This window comes from Lampetra planeri, chromosome 13, assembly GCF_965212315.1.
Source record: "Lampetra planeri chromosome 13, kcLamPlan1.2.h2, whole genome shotgun sequence".
NCBI classification, from domain to species: domain Eukaryota; kingdom Metazoa; phylum Chordata; class Hyperoartia; order Petromyzontiformes; family Petromyzontidae; genus Lampetra; species Lampetra planeri.
The window spans coordinates 2,144,891-2,165,971 of NC_136119.1; the positions used below are offsets into that span (position 1 = coordinate 2,144,891).

The following is a 21,081-nucleotide window of genomic DNA, read 5'->3' on the forward strand; positions in this document are numbered from 1 at the left end:
TCAACGAGGAAAGAACCTTGCTGGCTCATTTCCTCTTCACTGGCCGATGGTGACTGAACAGTGCATGACTGGAGGGGGCGAAAACGTGTTTGGAGGAGGAGGTGGTGGTTTTGGGGGAATGTTGCACTGTGACACGTGCAGTCACGCGCGTTCGTGAGCGATGCACATGTTTGCTGGTGGGTGAGCAGCGTGTTGGGAGTTGTGTCCAAAATGACGTCGGCATTTTTGAGAAGTTGACGAGAACGAAGTGCGGCCAGAACGTTTGTCTTACTCCAGCTACGATTGTGTATGTTATAAAAATCCTTGGTTCGGCAGTTTTAATCGAATGCTTTTGATCATCGTGCTTCGTGACTTCACGTTAATAGGCATGTGACGATTCACTTCCTTTTCCAGCGATTCAATGGATTTTCACGATTTGGTGGGAAGGGGGGGTCACAGTTCAATTGAAGAATCCTTCATCTAATTATAATTATTTTTTTTATCTCGTTTGCATTATTTCTGTGGGTTTTTTTCGTGGCTTAAGCGTAGTTTTGTCCTCCATGACTCTAAATGTAACCTCACAGTGACGTAGCCTTGCGATAGTGCGTTTACCGCTTGTTTCAGAGGTCTAAAATTTCAGCTAAACTGGGTAATGCTGCAGGAGTATTAACAATAAAGCAATGCCTCCTTGACACTCGTCAACATTTCAGGCAATGCCACCTCTACACGTGAAGAAGGGCCATTGCCTGAAACGTTACCTATTAGCGCTTTTATTTCTCCCTTTGAAGGCGACGTTGTTGACGAGCGTGTTCAGTTTTTGTTTATTAATTGTGGTTGTGCACAAGTGGACGCTGAAGATCCCAATATTATTCAAAAGAGGAGGCCGTGCGCCGATGTCGCGGTCGAAAATTCGCCAAACATGAACAATCGCTGGCACCATTCTGCCCGTCCGTCGCACGCGTGCACGGAAGGTGCGATCGTAATGGGTCTGTGCATCGTCACGTGCCTAATCGTTTAACCGACGGTCCCGTCGCCTATTTCTTTGCCACGTGCTTCTTCACGATCTCCAGGTACTCGTTGACGTCGTCGGGTGACCCCACGGCGAAGGGCACGCGCTGGTGGATGGTCTCGGGCTGGACGTCCAGGATGCGCTGAGTGCCTGTGGTGGCGATGCCTCCCGCCTGCTCGATGACGAACGCCATCGGGTTGCACTCGTACAGGAGACGCAGCTACGCACACGGGGCAAGGCGGCGAAAGGGCGCAGGGGAGGGTGGTGACGGGTCAGAACGGCAGTGCCACTGTGACCATATTGGGGCATCTGTTAAAAAGAGCTTCATAGCTCATCGGATTCCTCCAGTATAAATAAAGATTCAGATTCTGATATTGGGGCATTTCTCAATGTCCACCACAATGGCGCGGCTGAGGGCCATGGTGACGAGATGTTAACTACCTCGCCTGGTATGCAGGAGGTCATGGATTCGATCCCGACCCTGAAGCCTGCTGTATATTTAGAGTCTGAATGTCTCTCCCTGTGGCCGTGTGTATTTTTCTCCGGATCCTCCAGTTTTCCCCTCCACATTTAGAAGCATGCATTTAGAGTTTTAGGCTGCTGGAAATTTCCACGTGATAAGCCACTTCGTTGAGCTATCATTCGTGGCCAGGTCGCTTCTGAAAAAGAGCTACATAGCTCAGTGGGCCTTACCTGGTAAAATGAAAATAAATCTTGACTTAAAGCTTTCGTGACTGCAGGAATTCATATTCTATGGGTTTTTCGGTAAAGTCATGTAGATAGGTTCAAAGAAAATAACAAAAACTACGACGTTTTGTTATATTTTTTGTTTATTTTAACCTATCTACGTGACTTAACCGAAAGACCCAAAGAATAAAAATGAAAATAGTTTAAAGGTAAAGAATATTTGCTGGCACGACAGTTCGATTTGGTTACATGCTGCGGAAGTCTTCTTAAGATAATCGCAGAGGTGGCTGTGTGGTTCTGGGGGGTCAGAGAGCTAAGGCTACTCCGTTGAGTTATGCTGGGATTTGAATCCGAGTTTCAGCCACCGCCTGCGACTAAACCAGGCTCTTAAGTGCAGCGAGTTGGTGGTCTCAGCCCGGTCACCAAACGACTGCACGCGCAACAACAAAAACCCGCATCGGATGAGATTTGTTTTCACTCAGTCTGGCTAAATTCCAGCTCTAAAGATTAAACAGCAGCGAATAGTTATCAGCGCCAGGGAGTGTGAGAAAGTACAACCCCGGGGGGTGTGGAGGTAGAATTCAACCCGAGGAAACCATTCTGCAGGCCGTTGTCGAGCACGTGGGGCGAAGCGCTGGTCCGGTGAGACTTCAGATTGGACACTTCGTCTCATCACATTTAGCAAATAGTTACACAAAAGATTGGAAAGATAAAAATGTATCATTGCGCGAAGTGGATGGATGCGTACACGCTTATTAGAATTATTAATTTTCTTGGTGCAGTGTTTTGCCATGTATGGTACTGTGGAGTGGTAACTAGTCAAAAGTAATTCCACATATGTACTCGAAGTACACCTAGCCTGGCACAAATGACAAAGTGATATCGCCACCACTAAGCAGCAAAGGGCAGCTGTTGCAAGTTTACACAGGTGAATACTTTTGGTCCGTTAAATCACCAACTTAATAACTTAAAGATATAGGCAACATAAAAAAATAACAATAAAAATAATAGAAATAATAATAGAAGTAAAATTAGTGATTTATAATTTTATTTCTATTATTTTTATTGTTATTTATTTTTACCTACGTGACTTTACCGAAAAAACCTAAGAGTATGAATCCTTGCAGTCACGAAAGCTTCAAATCTAGAACATAAAAAAACAAATATGTATTGTAGACAAATACCTAAGCTGAGTCGTGTTTAAAGCTGCGAATGAAAATAAAAAGCATTTAAAGTTATGGTCAGGAGTATACACGGGATGCCTCCGAGTCGTCAATCTTGTACTTTTCAATTAGATGTCACTGCAGTGATGTCACGAGAGTGCTCCTGACAAATAATGTTCTCATAGTTTAATTATATATATAAATATCTTCCTCTTTAATAAAACTTCAAACTCGCATTGTACAATAATAGGGTTGTTTCTCCTTTTTTTCTGGCAACAAAACTGAAACCTTCTTCCGAGGAATCATGTCTGCATTAACCACAATACTTGCGTACCCTATTATTATATTTTGGTACTGGCAAAGGAGGTCTAATGATCGCATTGTACAGCCCTGAAGAAAATATACAATCTCGCGCAAAGTTCATCACTTGGCGACTACCGTAACGTGCGTACGTGTAACGATTCATCGTGGTGAGGATTACTCAGGAATTTGTTTTCCATTATAGCTCCGCGTCCCACGTACAGCCCGCATCTCGTGACAGCAGATGAGTGTGTGTAATGCTTTGACTGCGCGCCAAGTCAACAGGCTCCCTTGTGTTGCCCTGTGCGTCGCACCTTTCCCTTGGGGCTCTTGGTGTTTGCCGGGTACATGAAGATGCCGCCGTACTTGATGGTCCGGTGAACGTCGGCCACCATGGACCCCACGTAGCGGGCGCCGTAGGGGGCACTGCCGTCCTGAGAGCGACAGCAGAGGCAGGGGGCTTCGTGAGGTGTGTCGCGTGGGTCCCGACACGATCCCTCCATCACGCGGTGGTTACTCTCCATATCCGTGGAGGAACTCGGGCAAAAAAAAGGCGTCTTGCCAGCGCTTTACGCGTGGGTGTCCTATAAAACTCGCGAGAGACATTTGGTGTCATAAATTGTGTCAACAAAGCAATGTACCCGAGTCAATACAACGTGAAACTTATCAAATAAGTTATATAACCATTAAACATAATTTAACAACGTCAGTGAATGACATGGTAAAAGCAGATGTAGTGGGTTGTGGAACTCCCTACCTGTGGAGATCAGGCTCCCCACTCACGCTCACATCTTTAGATCCCCACTCAAAAACCCATCGTTTAAAAACATGGTTTTGTTTTCTTCTATATCGTGTTGTTCCGTCTTTGGTTCTTATTCTGCCACCCGGCTCTCTCTCTTTAAAACAAATTCTCATTTTAACTCACACAGCGACATGGGACTTTTTTTGTGAAAGGCGCCTTATAAGTGCAAATTATGATTAGGTGCACGGAAAGAGGGGTTATTAAACATTTAAATGTACCTAAACTATTCGGTCATCGGATGTTGGCGTTGGTGTCATCGAATGTTGGCGTTGGTGTCAAGACCGCCAAAAGAATTCGATAGCGTAGCAGTGGGAAAACCATCTCCCCTACTGGGGGCCAGACAGGATATTCGAATGCCTTTGGCGACCACACAGCAGCTGACACCGAACTTTGATTGTGCTCGGACTGTGTCCGTCGACTGTGTGCTCGGAACTACCTGGATGACGAGAGGCGACTGAGCACGCTGAGAGTTAGGAACGATGTTGCCAGGTCAAAAAATATCACCCCCCCCCCCTCCTCTCCTATTCGATCAGCGCGGCTAAGATGCTCGCAGTTACGGATAAATGATCGTCTGCAAGGCCGTTTCGAAGTGGTTGGCGTTGTGTGGCCTTAGGCCGAGTGGAATGAAGTCATAGGACGGATATGGCCCATGAGCCATCGATTCTTCACCACTGGTGTCGAGCGAGGAGATCGTTGAGTGAGATCCATGACGTGAATTTACAGAACCCGTCTTGTTGCTACATAGTCATGTATGTATGTTGAACTTCTTTCGCTCCATATGTAGCCAACCATGTTAATCGGAGGTGCGGGGGGAAGGACAACAAACTCAACACAAAAAGCAATTTTAAAGAAATTCGTTGTCAATATAGATTTGAAAGTGCCGAGCTTCAGTGGCTTCCTAATATCGGAAGGAAGAGCATTCCAGACGGCCGCAGAAGCATATCTTAAAGCGCGCGATGCAGTGACCTTCTTTGTTCGATGACTCGCCAAAATCCGGAGTCCGCGTGATGGTTTATGCTCCTTGACGAGATCAGCAAGGTATCGTGGTTCATTTGTGGCAAGCAATTTGTGTGTAATGAGTGCGACCTTAAACTGTATTCGTTCAGCAACTGGAAGCCAATGCAGCTCAGCGAACACAGGACGGACACGGTAGTAGTGTTTGATACACGACAGTCAAACCAATATTTGTATTTCTTGAAAATACAATTTACTCAATAACAAATGCAGAACCAAATTCGATCTGATGGGTTTTTTTTTGTACAGCCTATGCGGACCGGGCCGAGCCCATTGACTCACTACACTGGAGAACCCATTGTCATCACAAGCAGCTGTCTTGGATTCAAACCAAGGATCCCAGTAGCGTTGCCAGCTCAGTCATCTGACCTCAGAGCCACACAGCCATCTCGTGACGAGACACGCTCCTGCAGACAGACGGCTTATGTAACTTGTGTGAGCAATCGTCGCACGTGATCTCTCTGAAGCTTCCACACAATCAGCAAACAGCAGAAAGCACGGGGCCGGGCAGTTTGTGCAGCCACTGCAGCCAGGGACGGACGCTGTCTCGTTTATTATTTAATCAGAGCTGCTGTGCACAGGACCAGGTCTAAAAAGCCAGCTGCAAACAACAAACAGGACTGTTGAAAAATACTAATACAATATTTATGTATCCAGGAAAGCCACACTGAGTCGTATGGCTCTTCTTTAATTAGGGTCCTGAAATGCGGTTTCATTTATTTATTTGTAGACGTTTTTAGGCAATTAAACGACGAGTGTTTATTATTCAGGTGGGAGGAAACCGCAGGGCTCGGGGGAAATGCCACGCGCGCGTGGGGGAAACCCTCTATCCCCGTACAGATGGAAACGGATGGAGATTAAGTCCACTTGCAGTCCTGCCTACTCCTGGCGAGCCAGGGTATGGCAACCTCCTCGGCGCCCACGGGAATGGAGATTCACGACCGTCCGTGCGGTCTACGAACACCGTCGCCTGCGCAGTGCTCGATTGGCAGGCGTGCAGCCACGAGGTCTAATAGATACATCGCGAATATGCGTGTGTTGAATTGAGCAAGCTTATGAGGAAAAAATTAACCCGTAAAAACAAAGTTTTTCACTATAAATCCTTTATATGCGTGGCATCGGTTTTATTTTATTATTCATTTCTGTTTTTCTTGAGTAAGAGTTTCATTTTTATCACATTGGTATTTTAAATTAAATATGAAAAAAAAAATTTCCTAAAAAGGGGAAAATTTTGGAAAAAAATTTTTCACGAAAATAAATTGTCACGCACAACGAGTCTGTGTGCAAAATGTCAGCTCGATTGGATCACGGGAAGTGGGTTAAAAACGACCGAAAGATTTGCACGGTCGTAAGCGCGCAAGCAAGCAAGTGAACTTAATATAAAGGATTTAAAAAGAGACGCGATGGGAGGGAACTCTGCAGTCCCAGCAGTGTGAGGGAAGAGGCGGAGGAAGCGATGAGCGAAGTTTACTCGGTGATTCCAGTACCCCCTCAGTAGTAATAAGGAGGCAAAATACGGCCGGTCACACCATTGGCCAGAAGAAAAAAATGTGAATTCTGCGTAATCTAACGTAGTAAGCTCTTGGTGCTAAAGGCCGTGCTCTTTTGTATTTGTTTGGTTGTTTGTAGTCGCAGTTGTGGGGAGATACCTGGCCGATATCAGCCAACAGTGGGTGGTGATGGGGGTCACAGGGTCAATGTGAATTATTCAAGCAAGTTGTGAAACCTCTCGCTGCAGTGAAGAGACCACACTTGTCAACAAGATTTCCTTAACTCCACTCCATGCAGACGTTCATCCGCAAGAGAATGATGACAGTTTGTTATTTCCCAATAGGCTGCACGTTGGGGGTAGCGGTGGTGGCGGTGGCGCAGATATTAGTGCTATGCACGATAAAACATCAACCGAGTTCAATTCCCGACAACTGCTGCGACATGAACCCAATAATCTGAGTTTGACTCCCAGGCAAAGCTGACGTGAGTGGAGGGTGATAGCGGAACTGGTCCTAGACTCCTGCCTTCGCCCTACCTTCACGAACCGAAACTGACCAGTGTGGTGAGGTACATAAGAATATGTATTACCCTTGCTGGCAATAAAACAGCTGTGTTAAGATGTTATAACACCAAACAGAATCATTTTTCAAGGAATTCTGTCTGCATTAACCACACGTACTTGTGGTGAACATGCAAACAAACATGCTCTGATCAATTTTGATTTAAAGCTTTCGTGATTTCAGGGATTCATATTCTTGGTTCTTTCGGTAAAGTCACGTAGAAGCGAAATAATAAAATAATATAAATATAAAACAATACAAATTATCACGACGTTTCGACTGCAACACAAGCAATCATCATCATGTGTGAAATCCACAGCAAGAAAATCTACAGCAAGAAAATTGCTCTGATAATATATGCATTGTCTTTGAAAGTGATTGGTCCACACCAGAGACAGCTTTCTTTTGAGCCCAGTTTCTTTTGAGCCTTAGTCGAGATTAGGTTTCATCCTGTCTGCATTAACCACAAACACGTGTGGTTAATGCAGACAGGATTCCTTGAAAACGAATTCTAGTTGGTGTTTTAACATCTTAACACAGCTGTTTTATGGCCAGCGAGGGTAAAACCTATTGTTATATTCTGATACTGGCAAGAACTGCGACATATTGTGGTGAGTTGTGGTCAAACAACCAACACGGCCTCGGGATGCCTTGCTCAAGCAGTGGATTAACGAAGGGCTGTAAGTTGTTGATTGTAATTTGGTGGTTGGTTATCCGATACAGGGGATGCATTTAAAAACTCTGTCCGAGTCCAGCACCCGGAAAATATTTCCGTACCCGGCACACCACATCGAGTATACTGTCCGTCTTTTGTCTGGCTGTGGTTACAAGTCACGCGCCTACTGCAGTCTGACAGTGACATTAAGCTCGGGTTGTTGATGCACAGTGCACGCATTAGAAGTGGCTGCTGTGATCAAACTTGTCCGGTGGGTGGGGTACGTTCGGAGTGAAACCGCAGGCGTGTTCCATAACTCACCTCTGGGAATTTCTTCTTTTGAATGTACTCGGTCAACGCTGGGTCAAAGTACTTGGCGTAGCCCTCGTTGAGGCTGAAGATTTTGCCTTTCTTCTTGATCTTCACGTTTCTCTCCACCAAAATGAATTCTCCGATGGCCTAAATGTGGTCATAGTGGAGAAAAGAATCGGGGAAACAACACTGGCTATTTTATTTTCATTGTTCAAAGATGGTTTAAAGACACATTTATATATTTACGCGATCTAATCCAAAAAAAACTCCATTATGGATTAATTGAAATCGATAACATACGTCGGTTACTATGTGTGTATTCTACAGCCTGAAATTCCGCCTATGGCCTGCATTATTGTCGTGCTCTGCTGGGCGTCAACAACCAATAGTGAGCCAGGTCCACACCGCCGATGAGCACAGTTGGTTACGTACGGCGCGAAAGAAGTTCAACATACATACCGCCCATAGACTCAGCACTGCATCTCCGATTAGCACGGTTGGCTACGTATGGTGGTGCGAAAGAAACGCAACATACGTACTCTTGCCAATGAGACTATACTGGTCTCTTTAGATCTAGCCTGGTTAAATAAAATGACATAAATTGCTACGATTTAAACAATTAATAAAAACGTACAGTATATATTTGTGTTCACGATGTACTTGTATCACGTGTAGGCCAACAACAACAACCCTTCCCTGAATAATGGCAACTGCCCAACAGGTCAAGGGGCAATGTATGTTTGTCTGTTATGAGTCAGCGTGACCTCCACACACACACACGAGTGTGTCATTTGTGGTGGTGCCCGTGGAAAATACGCAAAACCACTGCACATGCTTGGAGTGTTAATTATACAGGAGCATAGCTATCAACCCACACGGTTTACCCGTCGTCATGTACAGGGAAATTGAGTTTTCAGGTCCATACGGCGTACGGCCGTTTCAATACGGGCATCATTTTTGCTGTCTATTTGTTTGTGTTTCTCTCTTGCGATGGGACTTTGTAGGATGAACGTTGAGATTCATAAGGGGCACGGGGTGACCAATGAGGTTTGAATTGGTCTGTAGTAAGGTAGGGCACTGATAAGGGGTTGACAGGTATGCAAGAGATCAGTGAGCAAAGCTGATAGGTTCGCATGGGTGTTCCAGGCATTGTAACAACAGAGGACACAATACAATGTACAATACAAAGTATCGAGCATTTCAGGGCACCTTTACAAAAAAATTCTAAAAAGCCATTTCCAAATCAATCGTACAGCTATTATAAATAATCCATGCCTCGAGTTTCCTAGCTGGCTGCTGACTGGGCTCCTCTCTACCCCAACGATAACTCTTGTTGTTGTTGTTGTTAGTGGCTGCCGCGGGACCTTGCCACAAACACTAGCTGGGTGAACTGGCTAAACGGGATTTTCCGTGTGACAAGTAAACATTAAGTTAAACCGAAACGTCGGAAGAAGATGTTCAGAAGACATTTAATAAAAATACAAGGTGGGACTAACGAATACAGGAGACTGACCACGGTTAATTAAAAATATCTCTAACTTTTCAGTTTGTGATTCTGTTAATGTAATTCTTTCACCAGAATATTCCCGAAATCCTCGTGAATATACTGTACAATTTAAACCCTCACGTGGCATTTCATCGTGCCGTTTTATGATGTATTACACAAAAAAGCAGATGATTTTCGTGCTTCCGAGAACAGGAGGAGTGTGAGAAGGGAATGGAAATGGTTGTTGCCGTGTTCTGACCCCGTGCCCCTACTGGACGTCTGTGAAAAAGAGCTTTATAGCTCATCGGATTCCTCCAGGTAGATATAAAAAAAAATTCTGACAGCTGTCTTTCATTTTTTTCTCTTGAAGAGCAACTATTGGTTCTCCACTCGTTGAGCAAAACAAAAATAATTTTAGCGAACTAAATTCATGCTCGACGATGAGACCAAGGCCTCGCTTGACCCGTTTCTCCCAATGGAACCACACCAGGAGGTCGGAAACCAAAAAAACAAGAAGACCCATTTTTTGTCGAATTCGGTCAAAAAGCTCAATATTTCAAGAGCCGCAATGCAACGTGAATACCAGACGGTGGCCCTTGACAAAAAATAAAATAACATCACGAAGCAGCCCTTTAAAGAGTCGCATGCGGTTCCGGAGCCGCCGGTTGCCCACCCCGGGGCCAGACGGATCGAGCCATCCACGGCCCCCGACCACGCACCGGATCGAGCATGAAGAAGTTGAGTCCCTGGCCCGTGGTGAGGGCCACGAGGGTGGCGCTGCCGTACAGGGCGTACCCGGCCGCCACAATGTTGCGGCCGGGCTGCAGGGCGTCCTTCTCAGAGACGGCGACGCCCTCATCCGACACCTGCACACGAAGGCACCAACAAAGATCCCCCGTATAGCCGTTAACAGACTGTTGGGGCAAATGCTGTCTAGCGAGTAGCAGCACCTATGGAGGCTGGCACGGAAACACGAGGGTGGGTGGACAGCAACCACGCTCGGCCGCCTTTGTCTCCCCAGTGGCAATGTATACTACACACCGCACGAGGTGCTCATTTGAGGCTGAGCCGACTTAGGGGAGGCCCAGGACCAGTACAGATAATCGGGTCGCCGCTCCCAAAAATGGGCACGAACACAACAGCAGCAGTGGCGGTGGTGGAAGCAACATCAGTAGCAGCAGCAGCTGTGAATTAAGGGCTCTCATCGGGGTTATAAGGGAGTGTTTGTGTACAGGTCATTTCATACCAAATCAATAAAGAATATCCTTCAGCAAACCCCTATGACATTTCGTGCAACAGCTTTGTCGTTGGCAAAGAAAGATACCACACACATTGCAGATCAATCCGACATTCCATTCCCGAGATATAGATAATTGAAGTTGGACCCAACAAGGACATTTGACGACCTAGCAGGTACTGGGTTGAAACTCCCTCATTGTGTCGCGGTATAAAAGTGAGGTTGGCGAGTCGAGTGACTTTCTTGGATGAGGACATAGGCAGGTTTAGGAACGATTCCATGTACGTATTTATGGAGGGTTCTGTATCAGTTTATTGCGTTTGACACTTGGGGCGATATGTTATCCGCAACGCCTGGTATGCAGGAGGGCGCGGGTTCAACCCTGACGCCTGCTGCTGTATATTTGGAGTTTTACTGGTAGGAACCCACTGGTTCCACCAGCCCACAGGGGATTATTGTGTCCGTCCGTCGTGCAGGAAGGGCTGGATGGGGAGGGAGGGGCTGGGTGGGGAGGGGAGGGTGGGGAGGGGCTGGGTGGGGAGGGTGGGGCTGGGTGGGGAGGGTGGGAAGGGGCTGGGTGGGGAGGGTGGGGTTGGGTGGGGCTGGGTGGGGAGGGGCTGGTCACCCCGTGGTGCCCTTATAAAACTCAACGTTTAACCAACTCACGCCGGCTTGTGCCCGCCCTCACAGTCGGGAATATTTGCGGAATACACCACGCCGCCGTTGACCCTGGCCATTGACCGAGCAACCCAACGTTCCTACCAGCTCCCTCCGCAAGGAATGTGCTCGTGTCTCTCTCCCCGTGGTCGCGTGGATTTTTCTCCGGGTCCTTCACTTTTTCCCTCCACATTTAGAATCATACGTTGATAGTATTTGGCTGCGATAAATGTCCACGTGATGAGCCACTTTGCTGAACTATTAGTCGTGGCCAAGTCGCTTCTGAAAAAGAGCTATGTAGTTGTGGTAAAATTAAATCAAAAGTTAAAATAGCATTGGACGCTTGCAAAGTTGTCGAATGAAAATGTTGATGGCTTTGGGTCTATCTAGAATTTTTGGGGGTTATTTGTCGACTTTCCGCACTAAGGAGTTGGTAACACTGCTCCACTAGATGACAATTTTCCACGTCTGCTACGTGTGAACAACGATGGGCTTGGGTCTACAAAGCAGGCATCTTGCCAAACGTTGGCACACCATTCATTGGCTTGCGTTTCAACGCGCCCCAGATTGTTGTGTAACGCGTCCATTGGCTGCTTTGAAAGAGAAAATAAAAACCCCCCACGACATTTAAAGTGGCTTCTCTTGCAACATTAACAATTGTGAAATTGTGGCATTGATATTTTTTATCTAAATCTTTACTAGATGCGCGTGTGACTAACCACTGTCCTCTAGTGGCCCTCTGCAGGCCTGCATGCAACGTTCAGCACACTAAACGTGAACAAAAATGGATATTTAATAATATAATTAAGAGATATCTCCCAGGCCATGTTGACCATGGGGTTGTTTGACCTGGTCAGTGCGGCTTTAGAGAAGGGGGTGACCCAGTATCAGCACGCACATCACTCGCCACTGATGTTACGATGATAATACATTCAATTGTCACGCGCTGCGCATTTTTCGCTCGCTCACGAAGAGAGGAAATGACTCACAGGCGCGAGGAAACCACAGACAAGCGGGGAAGGCAGTGAGATGACACAATCAACATTTACACAGGCTCTGCTGTCCTTAGTATATTAAGATGTTTTCAGCCCACCCGGAGGAAACCCACGCGTACGAGGAGGAAACGCTATCTCGTGTAGATGGAACGGATGGTGATCAGTCCACATTTTCCTGGACTGCAAAACCAGGATATGGCACCTCTACACACATGGGGGGGTTCACAAAATTTGTGCGACTCCACCAACCCTCGTTGCCTTAATTAATTAAAGCCCTCAACCGTCAGGCGATTGGCTTTGGGTTCTTGGCCAGGGATCGAACTTTGGGTATTGGTTTCACGGCGCAGCGCATTGCCCATTACGCAACAGAACCACCCCAATATGCACTGTACGGGAAAAGTGATGAATAGCTAGTCAAAGCAGAAAGGTCCTCTTGAAACTTTAACTTCACTGGGATTCATCACTGATCCAGGGATGCCATCTGCTGGACGCAGCCGTGCTAAACTGCCTTTAGAATTAAACGTTCTATATGACGCAGTTCCTGCTTTTTGACAGTGGTGTACAAACACAAATAACATCTCCGGCCTCTGATCTGTGTGCTGTGAAGAAAGCCCATTGCCTAAAACGTCGCTTCTTTTATATGCATATTTATTTTTCGAAGGCAATGTTATTGACGAATGTGTCGAGTTTTTTTGTGTTTTTTAAATTGCCGTTGCGTGCTGTGCGACACACTAACAGTGCCTGTTCAAGTCCACGACAAAGGCCCTCTCCGTTTGTCCCCGACGAGTTACACGAATTACGTTTAATTTTTGTAAAAAAAAAAAAGGTAACTTTAACGGAACAATTACAAGAATTGGAATAGAAATCGTAATAAGAGTAAAACGGTGAATACTATTTTTGTCGCAGTGTTCATGACAAAGATCGCATCGTATTGAGCTCATCAATTAATAATAATCCCATCTTTCGCTGGTTTCTTCTCTGTCAGAATGGAGCCCTTAATTAGACAACTGTGACTGACTTACAGACGGGGAAATAGAGTTTCTTGCTGTTATAATCACGCTTATTTACTCAGAATAGCCGCTTTGAGTCTTGCATTTTCAAGTTTTCGCAGTAGGGGGCGATTGCTGTGTCCAGGACAGTAACTGCTCGTTTTTCTTATTCTGTCCAATTGCTGATGATGCAGATGCAAAGCAGCAGCTACAATTTCACATTCACATGGTTATCAAGCCAGATAACCGTGTTAGGAGCAACGGAGTGTATCGCTGCGATGTCTCCTTCGTATTTGTGGCTCAGGCATTGCGTCATTGTACGTTGCATGGTCTGTTGGGGATGACCACAGTCGCACACAGGATAATTTATAATTTTCCATTTGCACATCAAGCATACGCATCAGCCACGGTGTGTGCAGTGGATGGGTTTAGGGTGGACTATGAGCTTTGTGGAAGATCAAACCCAGAGATCTTCTGTGTTGGATCTGTCACAGGGTGTTTGTTTTTTAGTTCTTTTGACGCGGTCGATGCATTCCTGAAAAGTGCCGGGTTGAAGCGAAAACCGTGTTAAGTGAGGAATTACTCTTACTGAATCTCATGTACGCTATAAAATCAGCCTGCAGTCATCCTATATGGGGACAAAGAACTGAGATGGGGGTACGCCGCTGCGTTCTGTATCATTCCGCATCCTGTATCAAACCCGCTCAGCCACACAGCTCGAAAAAGTTCATCGTCAACCGCTCAGAAACTGCGTTGTAACGGTGCACGTTATAAGGGTGCACGTCTTCCACGTTGTGCGAACAGTGTTCTTGAATGGAATAACCGCATTATAGCGAAAACGCGTTGTGTGAACGCACGTTATAGGGAGGACGACTCACTGCACTGTATAATCCCAATTCATTAATTTGCGAGTTTTTCAAATTTGGTAACTAAGCCCAAAATTGTGTCTACTCTTGCGAATGACCTCACGGGATCTTTAAGAGCCGTTGCGAAGCAGATGGCATGGAGTATTCTACGGTTAATGCACCCGCAGCGATAACCAGGGCGGCCGCTGGATTCGAACCATGAGGCCGCTGCAACAAGTTGCGAACGTGCCACAGCCGGGCCATGTCACCGCCCTTTGCTGTGTAGTGGAAATAAAAGAAAAACTACAACTGGGTGGCATCATGAATCCAGTAGTAATACGATGACCTCTTGGTTTCACAAACTCAAAAAAATAAACTTCCCTTCGTTGATCACTCTCTAAAGTCTTGCAAATAAGACAGTCATATAGAGTGGTAACCGCAGAAAATTAGGAGCAGCAATTCGAAAATTATTGGGGAGGCGGGGGGGTTTCTCAACACAGTAGCACTTAGTCGCGAGTGATCACACCTTCTTGTAGATGGCGAAAATGGTCCCGATGGACTCAAGGCAGTCGATGTTGGAGGAGCCATCAAGGGGGTCAAAGCAGACGACGTACTTGCCCTAGAGTTCACAGCAGACAGAGCCACCTGGAATTAGGCCCCATCAACACCAGTTCACTAAACGGGACTTTAATGTGCAAAACGGCTACACTGTGTCAGGATTTCCCAAAACCCGCACCTGTCAACCCACCACAGTTGGTTTATACCATTACAATATTTACAAATGTATCTTTGGAAAAAAAACATCAATGTAGTTCCACACCACACATGCCTGATGATTGCTAAACAACAGGCCATCCTCATGCAGTCAGCACTGATTCAAATTAAAGCGCTGATCTCTCAGTCCCGAATAGCCCTAACCTGGCGAACCGAGTTCCATTCCATGCTCACGACCAATATGCATCAGTGGCGAATCTTTGCACCTTTCCTGGGCCTCCCTAAGATCTGCTCAGCCTTAAATAATCATCTGTTGCTGTGTGTAAACATCCCCACTGTGGAGACAAAGGTGGCTGGGCGTAGTGTTGGCCACCCACCCTGGCATGTACCTTGCCCACCTTAATATGTGCTCGCTCTCAGCATTTGCCCCAATCGTCTGTTAAGGCTACAGTATATAGGGGAACGTTGTCTGTGTAACATGACATGGAGCCAGGTCTGCTTAAAATAGAGATCTGTGTCCCACATGACCTAAAGAGCCAGTTTAAATTAAGACGAAACCATACGTGTGTTCCAAGCCCCATGCGAGAGCAGTCTTAATTTGAATCCATGCTCACTGCGTGACATTTACAATTGTGTATAAATCATCAGGCTTGTGTTGCGTGCCACGATCCAAGAATCTGTTAATCCACTGGTTTTAACACAACGTTTGGAATCATAAGTGGCAAGACGACGAATTTCTGGTGGCAGTGCCAATTATGGTGCCGCGCGTGTCTGTGGCTGGGCTATCGAGGGCTTCTGTGTGGACGTGGGGGGCCTCGTTGTTGTACCGTCTCCCCCACCCCTTACCTGCTTCTCGGGCTCCACGATGATGGCCTTCTCGTTCTCCTCGGAGACCAGCACGCACGTGGAGAAGGAGGCCTTGAGCATGTTGATGACCAGGTCGTTGGACAAAACGTCGAGTTTCTTCACCTCGTCACCGGTGACGTTGATGTTGCCTGCGATGCCGTACCTGAAGGGTGGAGGCGGTCATCGCCTGGTCAAGCGTGACTCATATCGGATCGTCACTGACCGTTACGTTCAGTTATAGATACAGCTGCCCAACCCGAGCTGTTCACACTTTGATGCTTACATTGCCTTTGTAGTGTTCGCTTTTTGGCGTTATCTGGTCTAACACTGGTGAGACAATGCCATGAAGAAGGTTATAGTAGTAGGTTTTTTACCCTTTCAACTGGTACAAAAACTGACACCTTTATACAAGGCATCATGTTTGCAATAACCACAACACAAGCAGTAAAAATGCAAACAAAAACAACGATGATAATGATATGCACTGTCCTTGAAGTTGATTGATCCACACCCGAGACAGCTTTTCTTAGAGCCTAGTCTCCATTGGTGTTGGACCAGATGACGCCAAAAGGCGTACAACTCAAAAACAGCGCACTATCAGAGTATTGAGAGCTCGGGGTAAGCATTTACACTATGAGATCTCCTTTACCAGTTGAAAGGGTAAAAACCTACTACTATATTTTGCCACTGGTAAAGAAGGTCTCATAGTATGAAGAAGGCTGTCTGTGGTGTTGGCCAATCTGTTTCAAAGGCAATGCTAACATTATCAGAGCACGTTTGTTTTTGCATGCTTTTCCACAGGTACGTGTGGTTAATACAAACTTAATGCCTTGCAATAGGCATCTAGTTTGTGTTTGAACATTTTAACACCTGATTTGAAGCTTTCCTGACTGCAGGAATCCATAGTCTTTGGTTCGTTTATTTTATACCTACGTGACTTTACCGAAAGAACCAAAGAGTATTTTAACACTTCCTGTTAAAATTATTTCTTTGCTTAATTTGGCTACAGTCCATTCCTGAGAATTAAATATACCAACTTGACTGCCGTGACATGAACATTTCTGTACAGTGGGGTCCAGAGAGAACGTGTTCGGGCAAGACAATGACTTGACGGGGTCTTGGAAGTAGCTCTGATGTCCCTAACACGAGGTGATGTACTAAGTTTGGAGAGTTACGAATAATCACTTTGCCTCACTACATGATGCCAAAAGCACAGCAGGAAAAAAAGACGAAACAATATCTTTTTTAAAATAACTTTTTTGCACGTTATTTTAAACATAGCTGGCCCCAAATAATTTATGTTTATCACCACAGGTCTCCCAGAGAAGTCGAAAGCTAATGTTGTTATGTTTCAACTCACGTGACCTATGTTTTCACAAAATCTCAGGCCACATGCCTTCCCATGAGCCAAATGTTAGCATTAATGCATCAACATGTCAGCATTGTTGTTATCTAATTGCAACCACAGACTCCGTGAGATTCTGAGGGCTCGATTTTGAGGCTCCCTGATAGAGCACAACATGAAGTTTACTTCGTTTGATTTGCTAAATCAAAGCTTTGATATGGCTCGGTGGGTTCGTTGGACTTGATCCACATCAAAGTTGAGAGTTATCACTGCTGAGATCCCGGGTTCAAATCTTGACATCTACCTTCTGAGTTGGTGTTCTCAGCCTGGTCATTACGAAATGCAAAAAAAAAACATTCCTAAATTTGGTTTTACATTTTTAATAAATTCCAGCTATGAACATTAATAAACATGTTTTGATTGTCACACTAATTATATATTTTTTCAAGGCATATAACAGATGTGTGGATGAAGAAAGGTAAAAGTATTTACGTGATTCCATCTTCCTGGGCATTACAGCAATTGCTGATCACAAGGTGGTCCACTGTTTACGGTGAGAGTTGCATATTATTTATTTATCTCACGATGAAATGCGGATTGCACGTGTGTGGAACAATGCACACGGAACTACACATAATATAACTTTGGATAAAAAAGGCAATAAACAGCAAAGCAAAGCTTTATGTACAATGCATCGCATGTGTTTATTTGGCTGTTATATTTGTCACAGCCGGAGGACACGAGACACGCCTCTCGACCCCGGATATTCTGGGAGCATCGTGACCGGAATGTCTGGCTGGCACAGACAGCTGTCTGTTCGGTGTCTCACCGTTCGTAGTTGGTGGCGTCGTTATCGTGCGTTCAGGCGGTGCTGTTTGCACTGGTGGCCCCCAACTGGAGGGGCCAATGTCAGTAATATGTAGGTTGAACTTCTTCAGCACCATACTTAGCCAACCGTGCTAGTTGGGGGCCCCAATTCATCCTTTGCACCAGAGCCCATGCCAACGACGTTTCGCCACTACATCAAGTAGCTTGGCAGTGCCTTCAGCAAATGCTGTGGCTAGTGGTTAAGCATGAGTCGCCTTTCTCTAAAACGCACGCAAACTTAGCCTTGTAGTCTTTACGCAAGCTCACAATGAGCCGGTCAGTGTCTTTATTATTATCAAAACATGTTCGTGTCTCCCTGCCGAATTAGCAGTGAGATGGCATTCATCTCAGTCCGTATTGTAATTGTATTCCAGTACTAATTATATTTGAGCAACTTGATATGCATTGCTGACGCTATTTCTTCCCAAATCAAACGTTTCTTTTTTATTTCATTTTACCAGGCAATGCCCACAGAGCAATGTAGCTCTTTTTCAGAAGCGACCTGGCCACAAATGATAGCTCAACGAAGTGGCTTATCACGTGGACATTTATAGCGGCCAAGTACTCTGAACGCATGTTGATTCTAAATGTGGAGGGAAACACCAGAGGACCCGGAGAAAAATCCACGCGACCACTGGGAGAGACACGCAAACTCCGAAAATACAGCAGGCGTCAGGGTCGGGATCGAACCCACGACCTCCTGCATATCTGGTGAGGTAGGCGCGTTTAGCAAAACATCAGGGACGTTCTTTGTTGAAGGTTAAGGAGATTCAATGACAGGGGACAAAAAAAGGTTCAAGGTTGCTTATTTTAAAACAGGGATTCCCAAACTGTAGTCCTCATGACCCACCACCGAGCCCCTTTCCACACTTACCAATCTTTTCCATTTGAATACAAATGAAGTCGTACACACTGCACGCTCCTTATTATTGCAAATACAGTTCCTCCCGATGCAAAAAGGGCTGGTTCAAATTAAAATAACTACACAGCACATTATGTGGAGCAAACATACGTAAGTACACATACACACACACAAGAGTTCTATCTTCATCTTGATTTGAAGCTTTCGTGACTGCAGGAATCCATACTCTTTGGTTATTTCGGTAAAGTCACGTAGGTAGAAAAAGAATAATAGATCACGACGTTTCGATCGCCACACAAGCAACCATCTTACCTCTCTCAGTGCTACGTCGCGTTAGACGTGTTTAGCAATCATCAGGCATGTGTAGCATGCCACTATTTTGCATCGAAATGCATACCGGTGAAATTTGGAAATGAGCACATTGGTGGGTAACAAAGATTTAGATTTGGGAAACCCTGGTTTGAACAAAGGCTACTGGGAAACAACAGAAATGTTTATCTGACAACACTTTCTGCACTAACTTGCCCAGTAAACACGCAACTTTAGGTCAACGTTGGCATGTGGTTGGAACCGTTGGACCAACGTTGGACCCAACGTTCCATGTTTATTGCGTTAACCTGTGCAAAGTCACCACAGCAGCAATGCATCGACATCATGTAAGAACAACTGCATATGGTACTATTTGGTTTGCAAATAAATACATTTTGCTTTCGTGTGACTGTAAGATTTCTTTAATAATATAGTAAGAATTACACGATGAAGATTATTTTTGCGGTGTGAGTTTAATGAACATCAATGAGTATAATAGCAGAAAAGTTAAAAGTGTTTTTCTAATTTCCATCAGCATTCCTGAGCCAGCGATGGGAATTCCACATTCCAATGACGAGGGATAGTCAGAAGGACAGCATCTGTTAATTTCAAAATAAGTGGTACTCATTATTACACGAGAGGGATTTTATGGAATAAGCCTCTTGATAAATAATGTCACTTTAGCCATAAAAGCCCGAATCTCGGATTTATTTTTCAAGAGGAACTGTATTGCAATGCCCAGCCACCTCCATGAATTCGGTGTTTGCAGAAACGACTGGACATCTGTGAACCTACTGGACATCTGTGAAAGAGAGCTACAAAACTCATCGGATCCCTCCAATCTAAATAAGGATTCTGATTCCGAACTATTTTGCAGACTCGAAGCAAGGTTGACTCTTCGAGAGTAACATTTATGCAGTGCGTAAGAATGAGCGCGGCGCGTGGTGTGAACGAAGCGTGTCGCGGAACTCACAGGTGAGCGAGGCCGGCTTTGCGCACGGCCGAGGTGATGGCCTTGATGGAGGTGAGCAGAGCGGTGAGCAGCTGGTTGAGCTCCCCGGTCCCCTTCGCCTTGCGGCCCTCCTCCAGCACAAACCGGGTGAGCGTCTCCACATTGGTGTCGAACGCGGTCTGGTCCGACATCTTGAACGCGTCTATTTGCACGTGCCGTACTAAAGAGCGCGCAGATTTGGCTTCCTTCTTACGCGATGAAGAACGGCGAAGATGCCCGGGGCCCTGTGCAGTGCGGCGGACCCACTCGGTGGACCCACTCGGCGGACTGCTGCAGCACTGCGCCGGTTTCGTGTGTCCAGCTAACTTTGGGTTCCCCCTGCCCCCTGCAACTTAAAGCCCGGGACACATTAGGCGGTGTCCGATTTCTCTGCGACACTGGGCATAGTGCCAGATCTGCACCCGTCGTGATGTCACGTAGGGACATGCATCTCTTGGCAACCGGAGACGAGCCACACCTCGAGGGAGTTTTTGTTTCTTGCACGAGGTTAACCTTTCAGCTGAAGCAGCTATTGGATTTGGCAATGGTATAAATGCGTTAAGGTGTGTCAATGCGGAGGTGGCTAGGTTGTTTTTAGGGGGACAATGTCGTGTCCAAGCACTGTATTGACACCGCAAAAATCCTGGGTTCTAATCCAGTGTTTGCACCACGTGATTAAACAGGTTTTTCAAAAACGGCATAAAGAGTTGGTCTCCGCCCAGGCACCAATGAAATCCGCCCCAAAAGCATGACCATTAAATTTGCTTTTACATGCAGTATATTTCAGCTCCGCAAGTAAAACAAATTGTTTGCTCAACATGTCCACAGATACTCCCTGCATAGCATACAAAAGGTGTGTCCCCTCGTAGAGATAAAAAGGGCGACTGAAGTTTAATTCAGAAATCAATGTTGCATTTTCTTCTAGAGCCATCTTCAACACATGGCGGTGCACTAGTAGCTGGGAGA

General features: G+C 45.8%; 1 protein-coding gene across 2 annotated transcripts; it reads right to left on the reverse strand.

Moving 5' to 3' along the window:
- Window positions 1-788: 788 nt before the first annotated feature.
- On the reverse strand, window positions 789-20,462 carry LOC144721899 (fructose-1,6-bisphosphatase isozyme 2-like). Of its 2 annotated transcripts, none has more exons than XM_078599836.1 (7): window positions 20,098-20,462; window positions 15,742-15,904; window positions 14,708-14,800; window positions 10,178-10,324; window positions 7,982-8,119; window positions 3,453-3,572; window positions 789-1,208 (listed from the first exon to the last, which is right to left on the reverse strand). In XM_078599836.1, exons 1-7 carry the CDS (start codon window positions 20,265-20,267, stop codon window positions 1,014-1,016), a joined length of 1,026 nt encoding a protein of 341 aa, XP_078455962.1. In that variant the 5' UTR covers window positions 20,268-20,462; the 3' UTR covers window positions 789-1,013. The 2 variants fall into 2 exon arrangements, with proteins under 2 accessions (XP_078455962.1, XP_078455961.1); XM_078599835.1 differs by lacking the exon at window positions 20,098-20,462 and adding an exon at window positions 16,025-16,102.
- Window positions 20,463-21,081: the final 619 nt, after the last annotated feature.

Coding starts and splice junctions, on each gene's coding strand:
- LOC144721899 (XM_078599836.1), bottom strand. CDS start 20,267: ATGTCGGACCAGACCGCGTTCGACACCAATGTGGAGACGCTCACCCGG. Junction 15,905..20,097: donor AAAGCCGGCCTCGCTCACCT/GTGAGTTCCGCG, acceptor TCCACCCTTCAG/GTACGGCATCGCAGGCAACA. Junction 1,209..3,452: donor CCAAGAGCCCCAAGGGAAAG/GTGCGACGCACA, acceptor CCGTGTGCGTAG/CTGCGTCTCCTGTACGAGTG.